The sequence below is a fragment of the Malaclemys terrapin genome, chromosome 12, assembly GCF_027887155.1.
Source record: "Malaclemys terrapin pileata isolate rMalTer1 chromosome 12, rMalTer1.hap1, whole genome shotgun sequence".
NCBI classification, from domain to species: Eukaryota; Metazoa; Chordata; order Testudines; family Emydidae; genus Malaclemys; species Malaclemys terrapin.
This window is the reverse complement of record NC_071516.1, coordinates 17,817,498-17,844,993: the sequence shown is the minus strand read 5'-3', so window position 1 is coordinate 17,844,993 and position 27,496 is coordinate 17,817,498. Positions and strand designations below refer to the sequence as shown.

At 40.8% G+C, this 27,496-nt stretch overlaps 2 protein-coding genes across 4 annotated transcripts in view; both read left to right on the top strand.

The window, feature by feature from the left end:
• Positions 1-9,446, top strand: part of ARFGEF2 (ADP ribosylation factor guanine nucleotide exchange factor 2) — a 56,213-nt gene extending 46,767 nt beyond the window's left edge. For both annotated transcript variants that reach the window (XM_054045466.1, XM_054045464.1), the window contains exons 31-39: positions 412-547; positions 1,538-1,676; positions 1,757-1,811; positions 2,038-2,152; positions 2,569-2,699; positions 3,857-4,025; positions 5,396-5,534; positions 6,717-6,834; positions 7,736-9,446. In XM_054045466.1, coding sequence (XP_053901441.1) covers positions 412-547; positions 1,538-1,676; positions 1,757-1,811; positions 2,038-2,152; positions 2,569-2,699; positions 3,857-4,025; positions 5,396-5,534; positions 6,717-6,834; positions 7,736-7,912 — 1,179 coding nt within the window. In that variant the 3' untranslated portion in view covers positions 7,913-9,446. The remainder of the gene's footprint in view (positions 1-411; positions 548-1,537; positions 1,677-1,756; positions 1,812-2,037; positions 2,153-2,568; positions 2,700-3,856; positions 4,026-5,395; positions 5,535-6,716; positions 6,835-7,735) is intronic.
• A 5,369-nt stretch (positions 9,447-14,815) lies between these two features.
• Positions 14,816-27,496, top strand: part of CSE1L (chromosome segregation 1 like) — a 33,149-nt gene continuing 20,468 nt past the window's right edge. The window contains exons 1-4 of one of the 2 annotated variants that reach the window (XM_054045934.1): positions 14,816-14,919; positions 19,020-19,115; positions 19,752-19,894; positions 26,388-26,489. In XM_054045934.1, coding sequence (XP_053901909.1) covers positions 19,031-19,115; positions 19,752-19,894; positions 26,388-26,489 — 330 coding nt within the window. In that variant the 5' untranslated portion in view covers positions 14,816-14,919; positions 19,020-19,030. Of the gene's footprint in view, positions 14,920-15,287; positions 15,552-19,019; positions 19,116-19,751; positions 19,895-26,387; positions 26,490-27,496 lie in introns of those variants that run through there. The other variant, XM_054045935.1, reaches the window with a different exon arrangement.

The window sequence follows — 27,496 nt, the reverse complement described above, 5'->3', positions numbered from 1 at the left end:
TGGGAGGAGCCAGATTAATAGCCCTGGTAAACTGACGTCTGGTAATTTTTTAAAAATAAAAACCCAAAAAACAAAACTGGTTCAGCCTGGACAGTGGTATATTGTGTATTCCCACACCCAAATGGTAACTAGTTTCTAATTGCCCCTGACTCAAGGTACTTTCAAGATGATTCAGTTTTATCCAAACCAGGGCTTTGGAGCTGTGTTCCGGCTCCAGGCAAAAACCTGCAGCTCCACTGCTCCGCGCTCCAGCTCCGGGCTCCGCTCCAAAGCCAGACTACATTCCTCTCTTTACAATTCATGTCTTTTTGTATAGCCAATCCTATGCCATGTACCACCATAAGATGGAAACCCATTCTTTCCATTCAGCACTTACCATAACAAAAATAAAGGCCTGTCATTGTCTTGCAGAAATCTGAATGGATGACAACTACATGTAACCATGCACTTTATGCAATCTGTGATGTATTCACGCAGTTTTATGAAGCTTTAAATGAGATCCTTCTTCCTGACATATTTGCACAGTTACACTGGTGTGTAAAACAAGGTAGCTTATTTACATACATTATTTTTAAAGTACAATGTCTGGAATGCATGCTTTAACTTTTTTTTCTTGAGGTAATCAAAGCAAGGAAAATAAACCACTATTTCTATATGTAAAACTGATGCAAGAATGTTTTTTTCATGTCGCTTAATCCATTAGTGACTTTTCTATGTCTCTGCAATTTTTGCCAAATGTGTGCTGCTACTTACGAAAGATCTTTAACTTATTTTGCTTGAATTATGTTAACACTTTTTTTGCCATTATCCTTTCTTCATTTGGCAAAAAACAGCATTTTTTTTATTTGCTGCATGAATAACATTTAATCTCACATTGCTTTCACACTTTAGAAAATTGTCCAGATAGATATAGATATAGATATATAGACAGCATTCTAAAAAGTTAGAATACTTACTTTGAACAAGAGACATAAGAGGTCAGCTACCATATCTTTGTGTTGCAATATTATATTATGTAACCTTTTTATGCAGACAGCACAGAGTGTGTAGGGAAGACTGGGAGGGAAAGGGTGGCTTGTGAATTGAATGCAAACTGTCCTTAAATCCTCTATGGTGCCTAGTTTATTATTTCATGGGAAAATGACTTGGGGCTTCTCGGGCACTGGACTAGGCATCAGGAGATCTAGTCTCTATTCCCAGCTCTGTCACTAGCCTGCTGTGTGACCTTGGCAAGATGCTTTGTTTCTCTGTGCCTCTTTCCTCTCTCACCATTTGTCTTGTCTATTTAGCTTGCAGGTTCCTCACAATAGGGATTCTTGCTGTCTTTGTACACTAGGGTCCTGATCTTGGTGCTTACTGTCACACAAATAATGGTTACACTCTAAGCAGGCTTTGAGCTATTGGAGATTCGGTACCAATACCAATTGCATCATAATATCAAACGTGCATAATGACTGTCAAGCACAATAGATGTTTAAGTCACATTGTTTGACTAGAAGAGCTCAGAGATTAATAAATAAGGATAATTATTTTACAGATAATGAACAGCTGGCTCGATCAGGTACGAACTGTCTAGAAAACCTGGTGATACTAAATGGACAGAAATTCAGTCCTGAAGTCTGGGACCAAACATGTAATTGTATGCTAGAAATCTTCAAAACCACCATTCCTCATGCGTAAGTTAGTCCAACATAAATTTGTTTTGAGGCCAGCTGTCATGTTAAGGTTATTTATTATATTTCTTTTCTCTGTGAAGCTTGCTGACATGGAGGCCAGCAGGAATGGACGATGATTCATCTGAAAAGCATTTGGTAAGACTTTATGTGGTAAATCTGTTTGTAAAGACACATACTGGAATTAAATACAGACTATTCTGTATGCTAGGGCCAACTGGTCATAAAGTCAAATGCAAGACTATCTCAGTACTTTGATAGTAGAAAATTTAAGCCACATTAGTTACATCATGTGAAAACTGAGTTATGACAAATTTTAAGTACATTGGATAAACAGAATTATATCTTCGATTGTCACTTCTAGGATGTGGACCTAGATCGTCAGTCTCTAAGCAGTATTGATAAAAATGCTTCGGAAAGGGGACAGAGTCAGTTTTCAAATCCCACAGATGACAGCTGGAAAGGTGGTCCTTATGCAAGTAAGGATGCATTTCACTGTAAAGTTCTTTAGTTTCAACACAACCTCTAGTCACTGACCCAAATCATTTAATGAAAAACAAAAAATAATTGCTCTACTAACTTGCTGGGTGTTTTTGTTTTTTGTTTTAAACCTAACAACTTGCTGAGGTTCCTAAATCTGTGCTTCAGGTGCCCTAATGTTTTAATGAAAACTTACTAGCCAAAGCACATAATCTACTCTCCCATTTCTACCATGATTATAATCGAGAGAATGTTTGACTATGCAATATGGTACTGTACTTCAAAGATAGCACACAAAATAACTGGATATGGAGATGCTGGTAGAACTATGAGTTTTAGTCTTCTAGTTTAACATACTTTATCATAAGTTGCATCTAAAACTAGACTGAAAACCAGAGTTCTTCTATTCTGTTAGACCAGAAACTGTTTGCTGGCCTCCTTATTAAATGTGTGGTACAGCTGGAATTGATACAGACCATTGACAACATAGTATTCTACCCAGCAACTAGCAAGAAGGAGGATGCCGAGCACATGGCTGCAGCCCAGGTAACTTATCTTAGATTCTGAACGTCCTAATCTTTTGTCTTTGCATCTTACTATCCTAGTAATAATTAGCACTTTTTGCAGTGCTTTATAGTTTGTGGAAGGCCTTCTAACCATTAAGACTATAATAATAATAATAATAATAATAATAATAAATTATTAATTTAAAAATGGGTTCAATAGAGTGTAACTTCCTGTATCAATTTCCCCTTTCTGAACACTGTACTTTCTGAAAGGGGCATCTCTTCTAGAATGCATGCTCTGTTGAGGGGAGAAGTTATTCTTTGTTTAGCAAGGCTTAACCTCTGAGGCTGATAGCAGGCTGTCTTCAGTGACAAATCCTTAACTCTGAAACTCCATGTTTCAGGTCCAAATACCCTGATCTTGAGGGCACTGTGCAAAGCCCACCTGCTTGTTCCAGTAGAAGGCGGGGTTAGGGGTTTGGATCGGGCTTTGTCTTAACAGGTTTGGTGAGGATGGTTAACTCCTATATTCTATTGCTTGGGGGTAGAGGTGAAACTGATATTTTGGGATTGTCTGCTTCCTGACAGTTGGCAGGTCTGTTATTAATGTGTTATGTCCAGAGGCTTGTGTAATGGGTACACATCTTACAAATATAAAGAATAAAATTTTATTGATGCAACCTCTAATTAAGGCAAAGAAGCTGAACTCTTATGTTGTGCAGCATCTACTTAAACATGTGGAACTACATATCTGACTAGTTAACTTGTCTGACAGTCTTCAGAGCTCTGCAGAGGCAGTGAATCAGGCCTTGTGTGTAGGCAAGTGCTTTGTATCACTCAACGGGACCTCTCTGTGCCTTGAAATGGAAGTCATGTTCTTTTTGGGTCTAATCTTATGCTAATTGCTAAAATTACGTCATGTATCTTTGGAAATACACTAGTAGGAAGGAAAGCACTAAATCACTGGAACACAGCCCTAACATTCTCTAAACCCACTGGTCGGATGGAAACAGATGTGTAGATATTGTGGGCCAAACTTTGTTCTGGTACTCTTGAGTAAATTTCATTTACATCCGTGACAATGGAATTATTCTGGATTTAGGTACTTCACTGTGTAACACAACTGAGTTGGTGGTTGTTGGTTTTTTTGGACCCCTTCTCCATTAACCACCACTAATAACTTGATTTTCTCTGTAGAGAGACACCCTGGATGCAGATATCCACATTGACACAGAAGAGCAAGGAATGTATAAGTACATAACGTCACAACATCTTTTTAAGTTATTGGATTGTTTGCAAGAGTCTCATTCGTTTTCAAAAGCCTTTAACTCAAATTATGAGCAGCGAACTGTCCTATGGAGAGCTGGTGAGCACCTTACTTAGTAATGGTTTTGAGCTTTCTTGCTTGTGGGTTTTTTTTTTAAATATTTACCCTAAGGTAGGAATGTGTAGTATAGCAAAAGTGACTTTTTCCAAGTGTACTATACAGTAAAAGTTTTTAATCACATAGTGCTACTTAACTACTCTATATTAGACTTGTCACTTTTCTAATTCTTTTAATTACAACATTGAAATATTGATCAAAAGACCTACTTCATTTACAATAAAATAGAAACATGATGGGAAACATTGGATTTTATTTATGTAATTCAGTTTTGTCAATATAACTTGGGGGTGGGGAGTAGGTAGGGGGAAGGGGGTTGTTGGCCCAGGGAGCAATGGAATCCATTCTTCTTGCACGGAAGTGCTCATCACCAGGGATCCCAGTTTTCCATAATTTTTTTTTTAAATCATCTGATACAAAGGAATAAAAATCTGCATTTTTTCCATGTTTAAAATGAAACTCTGAACTTCAGTTTCCCTAATCACAATATAGATAGGTTCAGTGGAACCCCAATTATCTGATCTAATTGGGACCGAGGTCAGATCGGATAGTCAAAAATTTGGATAATCCGGAGAGCTTCAGCTCTGGGTGGCAGCCGGGCTTGGGCTGTCAGTTTCAGTTTGGTTAATACGGAGAGCCGGATAATGGAGGCTCAGATAAATGGGGTTCTACTGTATGTTTTTATTTTTTCACTAAATGTAAAAACGGAAGATTTTCTGTAAAAACGCAAATTCTGCCTTTTTCCATGGCAAATGGATTTCTAGGATTTCTGCTTATCTCTAATCACTGGGCAACCTTGTGGCAGTATCTTTGACCAGTGCTGCTACTTGGTGGTAATTCTGTACCAACTTGGGGAGCTATTAAAAAAACAAACAAAAACAAAACAAAGTTAGATCAAACAGTTTTGGAAGGCTCTTGCTTCTGACTTTGGCGTGTGTGTGTGGTCTGTCTTGAATAAAACGCCATATAAAATATGCAAGGAGAGTTGTGTGTGCTGAACTGAGTTTTGTGGGACCATACGTGGATTGAATAGTAAAATACACAGAGATTTTAGAGGCAAATCCAAACCTATGTAGTTTACAAATCTAAACCTCTCAATGATGAGTGACTTGCACCACCTAAGGCTCCATGACAAACCCTGACAGTGCACCCCTCAGATGTCATGTCAACAGCCTACAGGATTAGTTGTTTTAAACATTTCTGTGTAATTAAGTTATCCCTTAAAATGATTTAGGCAGCACTACAATAAGTTGGTCTGCCTAGCTGGTATCTTGAAGTTTAATTATACTTTTTACTGTTTCTAAACTATATGCAAAGATGTATGAATGTATCAAATTGGAATTCATTTCTAGGCTTCAAGGGTAAGTCAAAACCCAATCTTTTAAAACAAGAGACCAGCAGCTTGGCTTGTTGCTTGAGAATCCTCTTCCGAATGTACGTTGATGAAAGTCGCAGAGATTCCTGGGATGCTATACAACAGCGACTCCTAAAGTAAGAATGGTATTTTACCTAATGAATCTTGGGCTTCAAAAAGACTCTTTGAGGGGGAGTGTCTTGTACTGTTTTTCCAGCACCTAGCATAGTGGGTCCCTGATCCTGATTGGGACTTCTGGGTGCTAGTGCAGTATTAATCATGTTGCCATTCAAAGTAGCTGTGCAGATGGATCATAAATTGATTAGGGATAGAAAAGGGGGCACTCTAATAAAGGGGTTTTGGCAACCAGAAGTAAGTCCATTCAGAATGGATACTATGTGGCCAGATAGCCCTTCCGGCTCGGTGGGATTGGTAGGGTGTGAGCACCAATCGCCATATAGCCCAATTCCCGATGACCTTTTTCAGGCATCTGTTGCATCACAGTTTGAACTTCAGGCAACAAGAGGTAATAAAGATATCAACTTCATCTTTACCCCAAAGATGACTTGCTGCTCACTGGAGGCTCAGAGGATTCATATTGAGTCTGTGTGGGGAGAACTTATAGATTGCCAGTTCAAATCCAGCTGAGGCTGGTAGCAGTCTGGTGACCATTACCTATTGGCTTATAGTTGATTTCTTAAATCAGTGTGTGTAACAGGAAGTCTCTATCAATTTCTAGTCAGCATAGCAGAAATCACCACAATAAATGGCACCGATTATGCCTCTTGTTGGCAGTCTTTCCAGAGGGACCAAAAACTCCGCTTCTGTCCCTAAAAGATCTTGACAGATCTTTGTTAAAGGGATGCTGGTTTGAAGGGGGAATCTTGCACTGCTATAGCTGTTCTGAGGATCAGGAAAGGATTTCTCTTCATGGGGTTATCAAACTGATCTCTCTTTAATGATTACTATAGTAATGTATTTAAAAAATGTCAGTATGGAGGGAGGGATTTGAGGGGGAAAAAACCTTTTCCCATCCTGCCAGTAGAGAACCATCAGTTTTAATGCAAGTCTCAATGCCAGTTGGTTATCAGTAACAATTTCAATAAATGAAAACCTAGAGAGACATAGCAGTGTCTTGTTTAAAGTTAGCAAACTCTATTAAAAACATAGATATACGAATAGGAAAAAAAAAAAGCTCAAAGTGCAGCTCGCATTTAAACACAAAATACTGCTGTTACAGATGGCGGCCACATATATAAACTTGATTTGTTTTGTTTGCTGTACCCTTATCTGCACTAATGTGTGTAATTTTTTCTTAGTGTGTGCAGTGAAGCACTGGCCTATTTTATAACCGTAAATTCAGAAAGCCACAGAGAGGCCTGGACCAATCTCCTATTGTTGCTTTTAACAAAAACACTTAAAATCAGTGATGAAAAGGTAAGATAGACCTGGAAATCATTGATACTTGCGTCCAAATATACTTTCTCTGATCTTAACTATTGCTAAAAGGAATCCGTGTTATGAATTCTTTTGTTTTTCAGTATTTTTATTAGCTAACTTGTAAATTTTCTTTGCTGAATGTAGGATTTTTTTAAATTTAGTTTGCCAGTGCTCCACAGTGCACAGAGGAGACTGTCAATGAAATATACTTATTCACAAAGATATGGTGGAGAAATATTATTTACATACCAATATAGATATTCATGGTGCTTTACATACAAATGAATAATGTAAGGTTATGAGAATACTTGGTTTTACATTGCGTATGTTACATTAGTTCCATATAATTTAAGTTGGCAATTGTGGAGAAAATTTGTAGCTATAAATGTAAGTCTCCTGGATTTCCTGCATCCCCCAGGATGTTGACCATGCAGACGAAGGTTCGTGTAAACTGGTGAAGTAAGATGAGGCTATTGGTACTCACTACAGTGTAGTTCACCCAGGGAAGGTTACAAGTGGCCCAGTTTTGCTTGAAGAGTTGTTTAAACCAGCTGCCACATCAGTGTGTTGATAGTTAGAAATAAATATAAAGCCAGATCTTACTAAACCTTTTATCTTATTGTAAAATATTTTACTTAACTATGCATAGTTATCAAAATAGGAAATTCCAGGCATTGAACTAGTGCACTGTCTCATGGTCTGAAATATCATATTGCTGCTTTACAGTTCAGAAATTGGCTTTAGTGGTGGCATGAGCATTTGATGTCAGTTTCTTCTCTTCATTGGGAAAAACAATGCCAACTCCTGAGTTTTACTGTTGTAACGTTCTAGGTAATGGGAGTAACTTTCTTTTTATTTTTGTCTTGCATTAAGTCATTTTATTCTTTTTCCACAAAAGTTTAAAGCACATGCTTCAACTTATTACCCGTACCTCTGTGAAATCATGCAGTTTGACCTGATTCCTGAGCTCCGAGCTGTGTTACGGAAGTTCTTCCTGCGTATAGGTGTAGTGTTCAAAATCTGGATACCTCAGGAGCCGTTACGGACAACTGGGACCCGTTCGCCTTCATGGTAGCCCCAAGTAAGACTGGCCATTGCTGCTTATTCACAAAGCTTTAGTCATGCTACATTCAAGGAATGGATTCAAGAGGAGGAACAAAAGTCATTGGTACCTCTCTGTAACCCAAGAGAGCAGCAGATCATCCGGATCAAGATGCTATTTTTGGAAAAACAGATTTTTGTTCTGCCTACCCTACAAAAATATAGCTGTCAGCAGTTCAATGATTTTATTTAAGTTGTTGCCTACAGAGTTAACATAGTGGATGTAAAGTCTGCTTCAGTGCTAGTCATTCTTACGATTAATTCTGTTTCTGCAGATCAGTTACTTCAATTGTTTGGTCTTGTACCTTCCAGCTTATTCCCATAAATCTGCTGGAAATGATTCCTCAATGGAAATTATTCCCCTTGGAAATACTGAATATGGTTGTATAGGCTTGTGATGTTAGCACATGTGTTAATAATAAAATATATTGCAATGGCTAATGGCCACCAAAAGATCATGCTGGATTTTTTTCTTTATGTGCACATGACTAGAACAGTTAGTGTGGTTTTTTTTTAGTTTGTTGTACCGTGGCTGTAGATACACCAGTTGGGGGGAAAGACATTCCTCCTGCAGGTTATGTAGTGAGCCATTTTAAAACCCTTTAGTAGCAGTGTTTACCCTTCCAAGATCAGCTTTCATGGAAGGTTTAGTTGTGTCAGGAGTACGTAGTAACACATACTCTCAAATGAACTCAGAAAAATTTCAAGTTATTAGGAATTGGAAAGCTTTTTAAATTCTTCATTGCCTTTTATATTTTGCCTAATTATCTAGATGAGATGGTAAAATGCAAGAATAGGGTTATTTATTTGATTTTCTTTAAAGTGCACACTGAACAGATTAAGTAAAAATAACATTGGTTTGTCAGCCTCTTCCATTTTGAATATATATTTCATAGCAAAGATGTCTGTTTAGCCAGAAGTAATCTCTTTAGTACATATCAGGACATATCTGTTTTTATTGCCAATTTGTGAGTGTTGGTTATTTTAATGCCTCAACTTTCAAGTTCTGTCAGTATGGCTTGGGGAAATAAAGTCTAATTCCCATCAGGACTGCTTTAGTTTAAAAAAATTAACTTAAGCACACACTATAACACACCTTCCAATACATTCCGATTTATTGGAGGCAACCAAGAAGCAAACTTGTGATTTAACATTGCAATTTTATTAGCCCTAGTGACTTCCATTTTATTTTATTTTATTTTATTTTGAAAGGCCAGACTGTAGTGTTCTTGTTACAATGATTCCTCTGATGCACTTTCAGTTTTAACTGAAATTCAACAGAATTGAACCTGTCCATAGGATTATCTGTATTTGCAAGTGACTTAAAACCATAACTCTAAAGACAGTATAGGATCCATGTGGAGCGGTGGGAGGAAAATCGCCACCTTCTTTAATGTATTAAGGATGCAAGTGGAAAAAGTGTTATCAAGCACTGTTTGTGCTGCCCATATTTGCATACAAGAACTATATAAGTGTTAATTGACTGAAATAAAGCATTTGTGTCTTTAGTACTTATCCTTTTGCTTTGTAAATAGAGATTTTTCCTGCTAATGCAATCAAAGTTTAATATAGCATTGGAAAATCCAAACTTTGGATTTGATGGGGATTCATTTTTTGTGGGTTTCTTCAGAGTCAGAATGGTGCTCTTACTTTATATTAACGTAGTTTGTTTTGGCCAGTAGTGCTCTAAGGTTTTCACTTACCTTATTTTGTCTTTTTAATTTTAATACCAAAGAAAAGTAAATGGGTTTTTACTTTAAGTATACATTAGAAGAAATATATAAATTCTTTCCATAGAAAATAATATATGGCTATATTGTACCATGAATAAAGACTGAAAAATAAGTTATTGCATATAATTAACTTGCTACATTTGAAGTCAGTATATGTCCTTTATGTGGCATTGTAAAGTGTAGCAGTCACTTATTCCCTTCTACTGTATTGTTTCATCAACTACAGTAAGGAAATAAATAAATAGGACTATTTATTTAGATTTTATTTCTCATGTTTGAATGTCACTCTCATTGTTAATGAATGTACAGTATATGACTTTAGTCCTGTCTCCTGTTAAAACATTACCTTTCAGGTTGCATGCTTTCTATCCCTATTAGGCAGCATGAAAGCAATACAACTAATGTCTTAAGATCTGAATGATGAGAATTGGGCTTTTTATTTTTTCTCCAAATTCTTTCACGACAATGGAATTATGGGTTTTCTTTCAATATAAAATAGTATTGAAGTGGTTTTAATAAACATGTCTTTATACATATACGGATACTCAAGATAATGAAATTAAGAACCTTGATCAGTGTTGGAGAGTCTTTTAACACAGCCTGAGGGTTGAGTGACTATTTCCTTAGATTGATTCCTTATGAAAGAATTTGACTGGTTTATATGCCATTTATAAACTGTTAAAATCGTTATTTGATCATACATGACATCTGAAACATTCTAGCTTTACCATGTAGTGTATGCGGTGAGGAGAGACTATAACAGCCTTATTCCTGTCTCAGAGGTTTCTGAAAGTTGATTGTATAGAGAATGGTGCATTAGTAAATGTAATGTCTGAAGCCCCTAATTTTACACCAGCTGTTTGCTTCTCTGTACCTTTTGGAAAGGCCATAACCCATGGACATCATAATAACAAAGCTAAGAGCGCTCAGTCAAAACTCCAAGAGTAATTACCTTCTCGCTCTGATCCTAAACCAGGATCTGCTGGCACAAATTCCCACTGTCTGTGTGGAGTCTCACTGGCTTCAGTGGGACTATGCATGAGAACAGGGGTCCATGTTAGCATATTCTGATAAGGATCTAGGCCTCCATGTGCAGTACACAGTTGTATTCAGATGTTATATTTTAAATGTTATGCCACAAATGACAGTCTTATAATTTAATGGTATTAATGTGGAGTACCTGCATGTTTATGATTTTACCTTTTTTTTTTTTTTTTTTTTTTTTTTTAAACTGGAACATTTTGAAGGCGGTGGACAGTGGGAGAGTTGTTAATGTGCTGATTAGGATAAACCCTCAAAATTACCCTCATCTTGGTGCTTCTATTGCTTGTTATGGTGCAAATAAAATATATTGAACCTTTGTGGGTTTTTTTTTCCTACCTATGTGATTTCACTTATTTTTGTAGCTTCTAAAATGCAAACACAACAAGATTCTAGTACAACTCTCCATCTTAAAAAAATCTAACATTGTACTGATATATTGATGAATGTTTTAAAAGAATATTCTATCCTTGGCCTGCAGTAAGTTTACAAGCTTTCTAAGGTACAGCTCACTTAAAATGTCTTTAAATTTTGTTCAATCACTTCTGCCACTTCAAACAAAATGTACTTTCTGTGCACAATGTATGTTTTATGTATGTAAAATGCCTAAGTTAGTAACTAGTTACTTTTTCTTAAAGATCTCCATATTAAGTGCATTTAATATCAGTAATTTAATGAGAAGCGTTTCTTGCCCAATGGATGTATACATTTTTGAGAGAATAGCAGAAATAATTATATAATAAAAACTATGTAAAGTTTTCTACATAAAAATATTGTGTATAATACTGTTATAATCCATGCTTTAATCAGGTGGTAAATCAATAAAGTTTTAAAAAGTGAAGTGGTTTTTAATGTAGTAATTAAAACTTATGTGAAACTATTTTGTGGTATATCCAGTTTGTGAGATGTAACCACTCCTCTTGTTTTCAAACTTCTGAACATCAAAGCTTTTGGTGTATGATGAGTAACAAATAGAAATGGTGGTAATGTGCTTTTTTTTTTAAACAAAACAAAAAAAAATGACACATTTTCAGAGAAGGCATCTTGGCTATTCGCATAAAGTTGCCTTTGCAGTCTTGTTAACCAAAGTGATTTGCTTAAACAGTAATGTTATGATGGTATGTGTAGGAAAAATTGTGCTAACTTTAAATTGGGGCAGTTTCATTGGGGGAGTTCCCTATCAGTGACAACTTACAAAACATAGAGAATTGTCCACTATTATTCATATCTCTTGTTTTGTTAAGTGTGTGTGTGGTCACTGGCAGGAGAATTCCATTCCATTATTGTGAATTCCCTGTAATTCTTCTATGAGCAATGAAGTACAAGTTCTTATGTATGCTTCCATGATTAGAGGAGTCCTTTTCCAGGTTACTATTCCATAGAGTACCTGTTAGTGTTCTTACTACTTTTTTTTTTGGGGGGGGGGGGGGGAGGGGAGGGGAGAGGAAGGGTTGAGAATAGGTAATTCAGGAGGAATCAGAATATTATCACTTTGATTTCCACAACAATCATTTTTAACTGCCACTACTACTCATCTGAATAGTAGCTTTTCAGAAGCTAGGAGTACCTGGTTAGGCAGAATAATATATTATGAAAGCTACTTCTAACTAGCACTGTATGCTCAGCTAAGTTTGTCAAATAAATTGACTTAGTCCTCATTGATGCTTGTCTGATGTTTGTTTATAGATTTAAAATATTTTTGGGGCACAACTATGAACTACAACAATCTCGTCTACTGTAGGAAGAGAGAATAGAAGTCTTGGGTTATCTGATAATAGATGTATGGTTTTTAAATTAGGGTGTAGTATAGACCTTTCTATGCTTTTTAGTACCACTGCAATTATAGTAAAACCTCTACAATAGTCTTAAACTTTTCCTACTATATTAATTTGCAACAATTTAGGCCATAACATTTTATAATCTGTCCAAACTGGACAGATGGTGCCTAGCTTGCACAATGTCAGCTGAGGTGGAACCATGAGGCTTAGTTTGATGTGATTTGCCTGAGTGTGAATTTCCGTATTAGCTTTAGATTATAGCCAGTCTAGTTTATAGGGCCAGTCTAGTTTTCTGTTGACTTCTTATTTTGCTACCAGCTGACAGACTGATCTTTTGTGTGCGCCAGAATTGGAGAGTCAAGAAAAATACCTCTCCCTCAAGGAAAATGAGACCCAAAGGTGTAACAGCAACCACAGGGTAACAATTATTGCATACAAATGGAAGTTGAGAAATAAAATATCTGCAATGGGTATAACACAAACTACCATGTTGTTATGGGTCTACATCTCATCTTAAACATTTTGCCCGGGATTAGAGTTTAGTGCAAGTGGGAGAACATTTAATATACACACTTAATCTAAGCTCACAAAATATTACATTAATTTAATGTTTGGCGTAGTAGTATGTGGAATCAGTAACCTGTTGGGGGAAGTGCATTGAATGACCATCTTAGTTTGACATAACCCATAACATTTTTAGGGAATTAAGACAGTGCTTACTGTCTATTAGTTTCTTCTAACATTCCTTAATACTGCTGTAAAGGTACTAGAGTGGTCTGTATCCAAATACTTTGTGTAGTCTGATTTCTATAGCATCCAGTTTTATGATTAGGTTTCAAACTAATTCCTTTTTGGCAAAGGTCCCCATACTAACCCTGCTTTTGTTAGGCTGTTCCAAGAGAGGTGTTGGGGCACCAGCAAAGGCAAGGGGATGAGGAAAGATGGGCAGGAGTCTAAGCTACCCCAGCGTGAGACTGAAGTATCTTCTGTGCTGCTTTGGATGCATAGCTCACACATATGCCTATCACAGTATGGGGTGTACTTCCTGCAGTGCACTAAATGTGCTCATAGAAGGGGTGTGTTTGTAACTAGACAATTGCTATGCTCTCAAACTCCCGCAGGAAAATAAAGACGAAAAACATCACATCTGCGGGTGAACATATTTCACAATGCAATTACTTTATCTGACCTAGCAGTTCTCTGGAAAGGAAACCTGCATACACTTTCAAAAGATGAGCTTGGGTGCTAAAATTTACTCTGCTAGATATTAAAAAACAGTGATTCAACAGAGACACGCGATGAACAATCTGTAACCCCCTTCCCCCCCTTTGAGTAGAGGGGTTTTAACAGGCCACTTCACCTTAAATGGTCCCTTGAAATGTGTTAAGTAGTTAAGCTAAACAATATGTTGTTCTTTGTAGTTAGGTTGACACTGAGTAAGCTTCTCTTCTCTTTCCCCCCACAAGCTCGGTGTAAATGTAAAAGCTTGTCTCTGCCCCCAACAGAAGTTGGTCCAATAAAAGATTTTCCCTCCCCCACCCTACTACTTACAGTGGCAGGTTTGACTAAATGGCCTTGTTGAGCATAAGTGGGAAGCTTATGCTGTCAGTTTCCTTTTTTTTTTTTTTTTTTACAGGTGCTTGTAAATTCCATGCAATCCTTAGTCACTTGTCCACACAAAAACAAGAGGCCATGCCAGCTATTCCTGAAGCATGATGGTAGAAATGAGGGTTGTGGATGAGCTCTGGCTGGCTTGCTGCTGAGCGGAGCTGTGACAGGGGCAGGCCTCGATTCCTGAAGCTGGAGATTTAATGAGTTGCGGGAGGGGTCCATTGCACTGGCTCCCCTGCCCTGGAAGGCGCAGCAGCAATGGCACCAACTCAGGTGGCAGTTGGTGCTTAACGCTCTGGGGGGGAGGGGAGGGGGGTTGTGTAACCAGGTGAGACTCTCACGGGGTGGGGGGGTGTATGTCTGTGTGGGTGGGTGGGGGGGGGGCTAATGTAGGTTTCCAGCCCTTGGGGGTCGCAGAGAAAAGCTGCAAAACGTGAACTCTGAAGAGAAATCCACCGCCCAGGCCCCGGCAGAGCCGCTCTCCTGCTGGGGGGTGGGGGGGGGGATGAGGAGCGGCGGCTGCCTAGCCAGGCCCGGGGGCAGAGCGGACCCAGGCGTGGACCCCACACAGCCCCAAGCCCGGCTGCGCAGGATGGATTGGGGAAGGAGGCTGGCGATTGGCTCGGCAGCCTCGGGAGCGAAGATGTCGGCGATTGGCCCAAGCCGGAGGCGCTCAGGCTTTGTTGATTGGCTCAGCTCCGCGCGCGTAGCGTGATGCGGCCAGTGCGTCGCCGCCGCCGTCGCGCCCTCTCACCGTGGTTTGAATGTGAAGCGGAGCCGGAGCTCTCGGAGCTGCCGCCGCCGGGGAGACCCTCCAGGTGAGGATCAGCCGCGCGCGCAGCGCCAGGGCCCCTGCGGGCGAGGCTCGTAGGCCGGGTCCCCTTCGCTGCTTACATGGGGGTTCCCTGTTTATTCTGGGCTGGGGATGGGCTCTGGGCCCGCGGCCCAGTGGGAGGCGCAGCTGAACGTGCTGGGCCCACCTGGGCCCGCCTTCTTCGTTTGGGCCCGCGAGCGTTGGTTCTTAGGCCGAAGTAGTAGGGAAAGGTCCTCTCTGATTGGTCTGCGCTGCTGTCAGTCTCTGGCGGGTAGCGAGTTAGTTTGAGGGAGGGTGGATGCTGCTTCAGTCTCTCTTCTCCGAGGCCCTGAGCGCGCCCCCTTGGCGGTAGGGCCTGGGGGCAGCCTACCCCGACCCCCGACCTAGTAGTAGTGACTGAGGGTGGCGGTGTCGCCTCCTATCCCCTCTTCGGGGACCGCGAAAGGGGCAGTCTCCCCGGCCCCTCTTGCACAGCCGCTGTCCTCCGATCGCTGCAGGGAGGAGATAAGGGGACAGCCTCTGCCCTCCCTGACGGGCATCTCTCGCTCGCCTGTCTCTCGGGCACGTGGTCTGGTTTTACTGCGGTATGATGGGTAGAGGAGCACAGGAGGTGATTTGCACAGCAGTATTTCGGAGGTAGCTGGGTGATAACTGGAGGAAGCCTCACCACATGGGTGGGATCTTTTCAGTTTTGCTGCAGAAGTCTGTGGCACTGAGTTTCTCCCTCTCACTGTTTGGTTGTGTGCTTTTCCTCTCTCTTCCCCCCTTCCTTGTGCATGCTATACACTCATGCTATACACTCGCTTGTTAGTACAACCAAAGGGAGGAAACTCAGGCACTCGTCTCTGGATGTAAGCTGGGTTCACTTCCTAGCATTGTACCTGTTGGAAGGCACCAGCTTTTGCTGCAAAATACTTGCATGCAATTAGTCCTTGTTCTAATTTAACTCTATCCCTGGTTACGGGCTCCAGTTGAAAGGGAAGAGAGGAGCTAGGATATATTAAAAAGGAGTGAAAATGAGCTGAGGTTTGTGGAGGAAGGAGGAGCAATCTTTACATCTGTGTAATACTCTGGGCACTGTAGTAAAACAGGGATTTAGAAACTTGGAATGGATGGTGAAGGAGTGATGGTGATTGGGAAAACATACTAGGCCAAAGCAGCAAAGAGTCCTGTGGCACTTTATAGACTAACAGACGTATTAGAGTATGAGCTTTTGTGGGTGAATACCCACTACATAGGCCTAATTACTCTAAAATATACGTGCACTTCTATGTGTTTAGCTCCTTTCTTTCCTCCATCTCTTTCCTGCTCACTGACACATAAAGTGGGTACAAGAGCTCTGCTGCTAAAGTAACTGTGGTTACTTACAATCTTAAGAGAAGTTGGGGTTAAGAGAATGGGCGATAGCTGCTGGGGGAAGAGAAAAGTTCCAGAACATGAGACAGCCATTACTTCAATGTGTATTGGCTTCGTGCTCTTCTATGTACTGATATCTGCAACAGAGGTCTGGGCTACACCTAAAATTTAGGTCAACCTCGCTACTTTGCTCAGGGGTGGATTTTACTATATGGATAGAAAAACCCCTTCCATTGCCCGCACAGTGGGCTTTGTGGTAGAAGGAGTTTGCAGAGAAGATGGGTCTTTGGAACAGTAAATCATAGCACACGGCACTTCTTTCTACCTCTTGACTTTGCCCTCACTTTGTCTTGTTTCAGGTAAAATTCCAGCTAGTACTTGTTTCCAAAGTATTGTTGCTTAGTCAGTTGCTATTCCGCTTACTGTCTTTTCACTAAATTAAGGAAATAAGTATTCCTGTGAATGAAACTCCTGCTTGATAAGTGATGTAACAATTTAGAGCAGAAATGCAGTGTTCTCAAAAGTTTTTTATAGTGTTCCATGAAAGTGGAATGGGGAGAAATGTCTTTTTTCTTATTTCTGACACAGTAATCCTCTCCCTCCTTAATACGTGAATTATGTTAGTGTCTGTCAGCATAGACACTTGCCTGGGTCAAAACTCAAAAACGTTTTTACTCTCTCTAGAGTAAGTTGTAGTCTGTTAAGGAAGATGCATTATTATGGCTTGCTGGTGTGTATTAATGTAAAGGGGGAAAAAGTTGCTGGCAGTATAGCACCACAGCTACCAACTGTGCACCTGTTCACAATACTTATGTAAATGAGTTCATTGGCCTTTGGCTGGAGCAGATATGGGCCCATTAATTTCAGTGGGATTATTTATGTAAAGTAAGCAAGATTTAGTCCAGAGTCTGAAACAGGACTGTGAAAACAGACTTCAGTTTCTTTCTGTTTGAGGTTTTTCTATAACTTTATAGTAAGCCCTCCAGGGAGAAAAGCCCATTCTATTTTTGTGGAAATAAGAGAGGCTGAGAGATGGGATTTCCTGTGGCCCTACAGGACCAGGTACTGACTGACATGCCAGATGCAACTGAAAGGGCTTTGAAATTCTAAACTCCTGCTCTGAGCTCAGAGAAGGAAAGCATAGTCATTTGAGTTTAAAGTTGTTTCCCAGAGAAGAAAATCTCTGATAAGAAAGCAAATAGATTGAGACTGAAGGGAATAGAATATTAATTCAGTAGCTAACATATTTTTTGGCTTTTATGTCCTGATTGTAACAGAAAAAGGACGAAAGTAGTAGAGCGATGGAGTGAGAAATAGAGGAAACAAGTTGTAAAGATGAAAAATCAGCAACATTCTTGTTGCTAATGAAAATTCCATCCACTATAGGATTGTGGGAAAGGGGCTGTGTGTTATGGATTCATTACTTACCACTGCAGCCATGTATCATGTCTACATAATTCACAAGTGACATGAGTTTAATTAGGGTGGCGTATGTCTACATTCCTATATTATACAGCTGCTTACCAAGGCCAGGCTCTCCCTAGCCAGTACTTGCAATCCATTTGTTTCATGAGCACTGAACTTCATTCAGACTCAAAAGATAAACTGAATGACTTATGTATTGGTTGATTCTCTGGCCTTGCAAAATTATACTTGCCTGGAGTAAGTAATTTTTAATTATGGATGCATCAAATATTTGTTTTACCATAGTAATGGTGGATGAGGGCATTCTGTCGTAGAGCTGGTAAACTCTCATATTAAATATTACCTTTTAGTAGGGTTTTGTTAGCTGATATGAGCTAGTGAATGTGATTGTAGTCAGGTCAGCTGAAAACTGCAGGAAAAAGTGATGCCTCTGACCTTTCTGTTTTGGGGCAGGATTGTATTCTTTTACAACATACAATGGTCACTCGCATACTTATCCCCAGTAAGGTAAATGAAACTCTTGTGGTGTTACTGTCTCTTTAAAATGCTATATAAGTATATACTATACCATCAGGCAAAAATTATCTCAAAGAGATGGAGGCTGAATGCATTTGTAGATGCATTAGAAATTGTTGTGGATTGGTGATCAATACTAAAATGGGACACCCAGACTTCAGTCTGGATTACAGAAGTATCTGCTAATACTCCAGTGGAAAAGTGTGTGTTCTCATAGCAAATTACAAATTCTGCAGTTGGTAGCAACAATTAAAATTATCTCTTTTTTGAGAAGGGAAACATCTAAGGATGGCTCACTGAAGAAAAGCCCAATCTTATTTTTGCCTAAACAATAGGATAAGAAAGTGCTGCTTGGAACAGCAAAGAAAAACAGACCACTGTGGGAAAAGGAGAGGGAGAAAAAGAGCTTGAACAAAATTGAAATGTGTCTTGACTCTGAGTGATGATATTGTCACTTGAATGATCTCAACTAAGTTGTGAAGGTAACAGCTCACCGAGGTGAACCTGGAAATATGTGTAGGACAATGAGGGGAGAGGAAGAGTAACATAGGTTGGCTTTGGCTTGAAACAGCTGTTAGCAGTCATACATAATTGAGAAAAATGTCATGCTTTCTGCTTTAGATACATATTTAATTTCAGATCAGCTTTGCTTGGATATAATACAGGTTATGAATGTACTTTTTGAAATTCCAAATGAAAATGTAAATCCTAAATAAGTGTATGCACAGCCTATTGGGCTGGTAAATAAATTGCATAGAAACTATTTTTTACTCTGAATTCTTAACCAAATATTTTATGCATCTTTAGGTTCTGCAGTTATGGAGCTCAGTGATGCCAATTTACAGACTTTAACAGAATACCTAAAGAAGACACTAGATCCAGATCCTTCTATACGGCGTCCAGGTAAAATGGTTAAAGAGTGCATTGCGCTTGGCTGAAAAGCATAGTATCTGCTTAGCTCTTCTGTCTGCCTGAACTGCCACTGAAGTTTGTTAGATGTGATCTTTTTCCTACCTTAAACTGTTTTGGGTTAGTTTCTAAAGCAGTTGAGTCTTTGAACGAACCCTCTGATAAAGTGTGTAAATAAAAGCTATCCGTAACGCTTCTCCCTGTTTTCCTTCTCTTCCATTTCCCTCTTTTCCTAATTTCATATTCTCTTGTATATCGTCATATGGTTGTCAATGAAAAGAAGCAATGCTGTTTCCAAACATAGATAATGCTAATTAAAAATCCAGGATTTGCCTCTGGGTGTTCATGGCTTTTTAGAAATGGTGAGGATGCAATATTTCCACAGTTTGCTCTGCATTCAAAACTTTTGTTTGTAGTGGAAACACTCTAGCACCACTATTACTTAATATTTGTCAATTTTTGTGGAAATAAAAATGCATTCTATTTACATACTTCTCTTCTTGAGACACACTCAGATGAATATTAGTCTAATTACTAAATAGTGCTTTTTCTATTTCAATGTTGAAGAATGATAGGGCTCTGTGTAAAAGCTAATGCATTTTTTGTTAAACTTAGCATATTCTCTTACAGCGGAGAAGTTTCTCGAATCAGTCGAAGGAAACCAGAATTATCCATTGTTACTCTTAACGCTGCTGGAGAAGTCGCAAGATAATGTCATCAAAGTCTGTGCCTCTGTAACTTTCAAGAATTATATTAAAAGAAACTGGAGAATTGTAGGTATTTTGGTGAATAGTTGAGATAAAATGTAATATTAGCTCTCTGATATGCAGTAAATTATTCTTACGTGAACAATAATCATGGAGAATGTTTGCATACCCATGCTTTGAGAGATGATAGATGGATCATTCAGAAAACAAGTACAGATCTTGACTTATTGATGGGAGAGGAATTAACAATATTTGGGTTCTTGAAGCCTGAGAGAAGACGGTAGGATTCTTGTTAATTTCACTCCCTTTCTGGATCATAAGAATAGAGCAGGATAATGAAATGGTGAAGGAAGAATATAGCATTTGACATTCACATTTCTGCAAAAAATACAGAAGACAGTAGCACAAGCCTGGTCTAAACACAAAGTTGCCTCATTTCAACTAAAGGTGTGATTTTTTTTTTTTTTTTTATTAAACCAGTTGATATAAACCAATACAACTTTGTATGCAAACACTCTTTAAATCAGTTTAGCTTAGGTCAGGTTGTAACTGACTTATGCTAACCAATATAAAGAGTGTCCACACTTGGGCATTATATTGTTTTGGTTTCTCACTTAGAGATGTTGTTACTTAAAGTTGTTCTTATTTTGGAGATCCTGGAGCGTTCTTTGTTCAAAATATTCAGCTGTAGTGAAATTTAATTTATGGTTAAAACAACTACATTTGGGACCTATCAACCCTGACAATGTGTGGAGATTTTTGTAGGTACACCTGGCAGCTAAATGCTGAATTCCCACTGGAAGTTAATGGGAGTTAAATGCCTAACTGCCATTTGTGTCTCTGAAAATCTTCAGTGTATACATTTTATAATATTGGAAAAAATGCTTTAGGTTTAATGCAAAGTAGCTGTTAAATCAGAATGTGAATTTCCCATTACAAATGGGATGACTGTATTGGGGATGTAAAATTTTAGGCCTTTGGTGTCTCTTACTACAGTTTAAATGGACACTGTCACATCACACTTCTTTATATGAAATATTGTATTTGCTGTTGTCATAATTAGTACCCAGCATACAGTTATAGCAAAAGTTGCTAATGGTTTCCTTATTAGTACAAGCACTCAGGATAAAGATGCCATGTAGTAGGTGCATCCAAAAAGTCATTAAGGATGCCATGTGGGTTCAAGCACTCCCTTTGTCTGGCAGTTGAAATGCTGAGATTCACTGGTGTTGGAGAGCAGCTGTACAAAGTATGTGCCCAGGTTCACCTTTCTAGACCATGTGGTCTTAGTGAACAGCCTTGGGCTGGGAGGTATTCCCCAGATATAAAGCTCATGGACTGGGGGAGGAAAAAGGCACCGAGTTTATCAAACACATAAGTCATGTCTGCGCTACGAACTTTTATCGGCACAAGTTCTGCTTGCATAAAGCCACCACAGTTACTCTATCACTTGTGCACATGCACACTTGGCTCCTTATGTGAGCACTTCATGTATGCACCAGGAATGCTTGTTCCGATGAACAATGCGGTGTGTCATGGGTAGGTAATCCCAGTGTGCCCCTCCCCGTCATTCACTGCACTGTGTTTTGGAAAGTTTTGACATTGCCTGGTAGTGCGTAAGTGAGTGTCACAGGGGTGACTGGGACTGTGGGGTTCAAGTTCTCATCATATGACTTTCTCTACCCCATAATGCCATATCTATCCCATAATTTTCACGCCTGTTTTGAAAATTCTGTGAACCAACGTGGACCTTGTTGCTGTCCGCTATCTCTGACACAAGCATGGAGCATGCACAGCTCTGAACTATTGTCATGAGTATTGCAGGCACAGGAGACACAATCTTCTGGTATTTGAAGAGCTGCGGAGAATGTGATCATTTTCTGAAGAGCAGATTGCTGTGGGACATAGTGAGAACTAGTTCAAGATTGTTTGTGGTGTACATGGAGCAGGTGCAAGTGGTGGAGCACTGGTTCTGGCCCTGGGAAACCAGTGCTGATTAATGGGATCGCATTGTAATGCAGGTTTGGGGTAATGAGCACTGGCTGCAGAATGTTCGGATGTGCAAGGCCACTTTCCTGGGTCTGTGTGCCGAGCGTGCCCCAGCCCTCCAGAACAGTGACACAAGAATGAGAGCTGCACTGACATTGGAGAAGTGAGTGATGATTACACTGTGGGAACTTGCAATGCCAGATTGCTACCATCATTGCAAAGTCATTTTGGAGTTGGAAAATCCACTTTGGGGACTGTTGTCCTGCAAGTGTGCAGGGCCATTAATCATCTCCTGCTATGCAGGATTGTAACTCTTGGCAGCGTGCAGGACATAATGCGTGGATTTGCAGCAATAGGTTTCCTGCACTGCAGTGGAGCAACAGACAGCATGCATGTGTCTATTTTGGCACCAGACCACTTTGCCACAGAGTACGTCATGAGAAGGAGCTATTTTTCAATGGTTATGCAAGCGCTGGTGGATCACCAGGGACTTCACTGACATCAGTGTTGGCTGGTCAGGGAAGGTGCATGACACTTGCATCTTTAAGAACACAGGACTGTTCAGAAAGCTACAAGCAGGGACTGTTTCCTGATTGGCAGATTACCATTAGGGATGTTGAAATGCCAATACTGATCCTGAGGGACCCAGCCTATTCTTTACTCCCCTGGGTCATGAAGCCATATACTGGCTCAGCAGTTGGAGAATGACAGTTGAATGAATATGCTTTTGGTAGACTGTATGGGTGCTGGCGTTTATTCACACAATTGAATCTCAGTAAGAAAAATACCCCAATTGTCATAGCTGCCTGTTGTGTCCTGTATAATATCTGTGAAGCAAAGGGGGAATAGTACCTGCTAGGGTAGAGGGCAGAGGTGCAGTTGCTGTCCACTGAGTTTGAGCAGCCAGGCGTAAGGGCTATCAGAAGAGCTCAGCATGGAGCTATATAGCTCAAGGAGGAATTGAAAGAGCACATTAACAGCAAGCCACAGTAATGCGTTGTGGTGTACAGTGCTCTACCTGGCCCTATAGTATGGAGGCTTGTTACAAATTGTGTGGTGCTTGGTGCACATCTGATGATTTCACTTTGTTCACTGAGCCTATGAATTGTCTTACAATGTCCAATAACAACGAAGTGGGTGCTTTTAGTGCCACCAGGCATTCTGCAGCATATATTGGAACTAATAAAGATTATTTTCCAAACAATACTGTTTTCTTGAGTAAATGAAAACACTTAAAAAAAAAATTTGTGCAAGTTAAAACTAAATACATTAAAACCTTAATAGACTTGTGGAACAGAGCTTAAAGAAGGGGAAGGAACATTCATGTCCATTTTAGCTTCACATACGGTAGTCATGGCTCTTAACAGGTCAGTGTATGTGAAGTTGTGGTTGTCTTTAATGTCCCCCAGTGTGAAGCGGTAGGGGTAGGGATGTGGCCCCTGATGCCACATGGAATATGGAGTATACTGGAGTTCTCCATGGCCTTCAGAGCGAGGTGAGCCTGGGATTGTTGAATTATTAGGTCCAGAAGAGTCTGCAGCATCTGTGTTTGTTGATAGAGAAGCCCCTTTATGACCTGGTGCATCTCCCTCTCTGACTCCTGGGCTCTTCCCCTGTCTGATCTTTCCTTCTCCCTACAGTCTTGCAGTATTCATCCTCCAGATCCTCTGTTCACAGTCTGATGCAGCACTGGCTTGCAGAATCCCACTGAAAATGTTATCCCAAGTCCTCCTCTGGCTCAGGCACTCACCAGTGTGGAAGAGAAACCCCTGATTGCTGCAACTGCAGCAGCTACAAATAAAACACACAGAGGTTCCGTTGTCAGTATAGTCACAATGGAAAACGAAAGTTAAGATTCAGAACTCCCTTCCCTTCTTTCCCTAAAATGTTAAACAAGAGGTTGACATTTCTGCTTCAGAGTGATTGATTGTGCACAGCATCACTCACAGCTTCAGCCATGGTATGCCCTGCCAGGGATGAGGGAAATGAAGGGGGGAATTGCTCGGTTGCATAAAATTATGAATATAGGGCAATGGCACTGAATACTGGCACCATTTTTACACCGGCGTGGGCTTGCCTTTGCTCAACTGCCTGAACTGCAGTGAAGTCTCAAATAGGTCCTGGCTTGTGGCATAGCTGGACACCTCCCCAGTTGTATGTCCCCTGTTGTCGTCCTCATCCTTGCTGTTCATACCAGGGGCCTGTGATTTGCGTTCCTCAGTGGTATCAGTGGGGGAGTTTGAGATGGTGGTATATCCACCAAGTATGGCATGCAGCTCTTTGTAAAAGTAGCAGGTCTGCAGCTTGGCACTGAATCAACCGTTGGCTTCGTTGGTGTTCTGGTATGCCTGCCGCCATTTCTTTGCTTTGGTGCTGCTCCCTGTCGTACCCCTTCTGCCGCCCCCTGTGCAATCTGCTCATAGATGTCCACATTTCTATGGATGGTCTGTAGCTGTGACTGCACAGTATGCTCTCAGGCTCAGGAAATCCAATCCTGTCTGCTCCTGGCTGGAGCATGTAGCTGATGTGGAGAGCTGGGCAGTTGTCCACAACAATGGAAAACTGGTAGTTGTGCTCACCAAGATGGACAATCAGGAAAAGACATTTCAAAAATGTGGAGGGCTTTAAGGTCTCTGTGATGCCTGGGCAGTGGAGTTCACAACCGTGACCAGAATGGTCAGTGTCGAGTATTATGAGACGACTGCTGGAGGACTGTTAGGGTCAACATACCAAAGGGGTAGCCGTGTTAGTTTGGATCTGTAAAAGCAGATCCAGAACAGAACTCCACTGGCCATCACATACAGTCTCCAGCTAAAACCTCTCCAACGTATCATCAGTGATCTACAACCCATCCTGGACAACGATCCCTCACTTTCACAGGCCTTGGGTGGCAGGCCAGTCCTCGCCCACAGACAGCCCGCCAACCTGAAGCATATTCTCACTAGTAACCATACACCGCACCATCGTAACTCTAATTCAGGAACCAATCCATGCAACAAACCTCGATGCCAACTCTGCCCACATATCTACACCAGTGACACCATCACCGGTTCATTCACCTGCACGTCCACCAATGTAATATACGCCATCATATGCCAGCAATGCTCCTCTGCTATGTACATCGATCAAACTGGACAGTCCCTACGTAAAAGGATAAAGGGACACAAGTCAGATATTAGGAATGGCAATATACAAAAACCTGTAGGAGAACACTTCAACCTCCCTGGACACACAATAGCAGATTTAAAGGTAGCCATCCTGCAGCAAAAAAACTTCAGGACCAGACTTCAAAGAGAATCTGCTGAGCTTCAATTCATCTGCAAATTTGACACTATCAGCTCAGGATTAAACAAAGACTGAAAGGCTAGCCAACTACAAAAAGTTTCTCCTCCCTTGGTGTTCACACCTCAACTGCTAGAAGAGGGCCTCATCCTCCCTGATTGAACTAACCTCGTTATCTCTAGCCTTACCCACTCTTGCTTGCATATTTTTATACCTGCCCCTGGAAATTTCCACTACATGCATCCGAAGAAGTGGGTATTCACTCACAAAATCTCATGCTCCTATATGTCTGTTAGTCTATAAGATGCCACAGGACTCTCTGCAGGGTCAACATAGGTAATGCAGTGTCTACGTTCACTCTGCGTCAACCTCAGTACAACGACCATGGCTCAGTGCTGCTCAGGGAGGTGCTATTACTTTGTCAACATAATGGAGAGCTTATGTCGGAAGGAGACAAAATTGGACACATTCAACTAGGTTGATGCAAAATGGCTGATGTTGACATAACTTTTCAGTGTAGACCAGGCTTTAGACTTGATAGGCCTTGGAGAAGAGAGCTAGAGGCCAAGATGCTTCTGGCTACAGGGCAAAGCTACCTTTCCTGAGGCAGCTGTAAGAGGGAGATGCCTATGCGCTGCTCATTATAAGTCCTGTTCAAGGAAACCGGATTTGTGCATCTTGTAAATAAACAAGCTACATTAAGAGGTTCACTCTCACTTATCTCTGCTCCAAATAGGAAGCTGATCTCGCACGGTCCTGAGTTCTGCTACTGCTCAGCAAGGGGTCAATAACTATAAATCACAGAGAAGGGGGCGGGGGGACATTTCTCTAGTTGTTTTCAGTTTTATTTTGTGTATGTGGCAGTGCTTTGAAATTACTTATTCATTGTTTGAAGTTCGCTGGGTTCCAAGTTAAGTTCAACCACCCAACAGAGAAATACCTTCATTTAATTCCAATTCACCTATGGGTGTCTATTTTGAAGTGGTTGGTCAGCCTCTTCAAACCAGTAATTCTGAAGGAAAAAGTGTAGTCCCTAATTTTATAGAAGCATTTAATTTTCTTGGTTTATCTGCAGAGATTGCCATGATAGTTCCAGCATAGGCAGAGGTATATCATTAAAAATAAAGATGTTGGCAAACACTCAGTTTTCTACACTGGGTTTCCTTATTGTGGTGCAACATGCTCAATTTATGTAAAGAACACTAAAAAAATATGGAGTATTTTTTTCCTTTCATTGCACAGAGGAGTAACAGATGTGTCTCATAGTTAACTAATGTTTTACTTTTAGATTGAAGATGAACCAAACAAAATATGTGAAACAGACAGGATAGCTATTAAAGGCAACATAGTACACTTGATGCTTAGCAGTCCAGAACAAATTCAAAAACAGGTAAGATGACAGAATGAAGTGGGGTCTTTTAGATTGCTTCACTGAGACCTTCGGGAGGATGTTGTGCCTACAAGCCCTGATGGGAGATCAGAGTCATGTTCTGGGGTCTCCCAAAGAGTTTACTCTGTGTGTGTGTGTGTGTGTGTGTGTGTGTCTCTATAGTCATTCTCATTCTTTGTCTCTCTCTCTTTCTTTCCTCTCCCCCTGCCCAAAGAGAACAAGTGGATAAAATAAATGTTTTTTTCTTTAACTTGTGATCCCTCTCAATCTAACTAGCTTAAAGTGAGTGAGCATCTAGGTATTTGTCATGTCAGTCACTGTCGCTCCTAAGGGAATTCTGTACCAAAAAAATAAAAATTCTGAGCACAGTATTTTAAAATTCTGCATATTTCATTAGTCAGTAAATGTGGAGACTCCAGCATGGCAGTGGGGAGCATAGGCCACTGGCTGCATGGAGGTGGGAGATCACCCTGCCCCTTGGGACACACTCAGTGGTGAGGCTGCACCAGACCCCAACACAATGCAAGGGCCGGGCTTGCCCCTGAAACACCCCAGGGCCCTGTCCCTTCATGCCATATGTACTAAGATAGCAAGTGAGAGGGGGACAGAGTCTTGCATGCCTAGCCCTGGCCCCGATCCAGGTGTGAGGCAAGCAGGGTTAGCCCAGTGGGAATCCAGGTGTGGGGTGAGAGGGTTCTGTGTGGGTGGTTTGAAGGGGGAGATGCAGAGGCTGTTTGGGGGTTCCTGGTGCCGGGGGAAGGGGACTCTGTGGGGAGGATCCAGATGAAGGTGGTTGGGGCTCAGCAGGTGTGGTCTGGGTGCAGGGGTGGGGGTCCGGTTGCAGGAAGGGTAAGAATCACCGTGGTGGGGGTTCGGATGCAGGAGACTGAGGGGTTTCTGGGGGGGGAGGGGGTGTTCTGGGTTGCTCTGGTATGGGGGGTCCAGATGCATGGGGGTTGGGTGGACTGGGGAGCAGGGTAGGAGCCACCAGCAATGATGCAAAATTC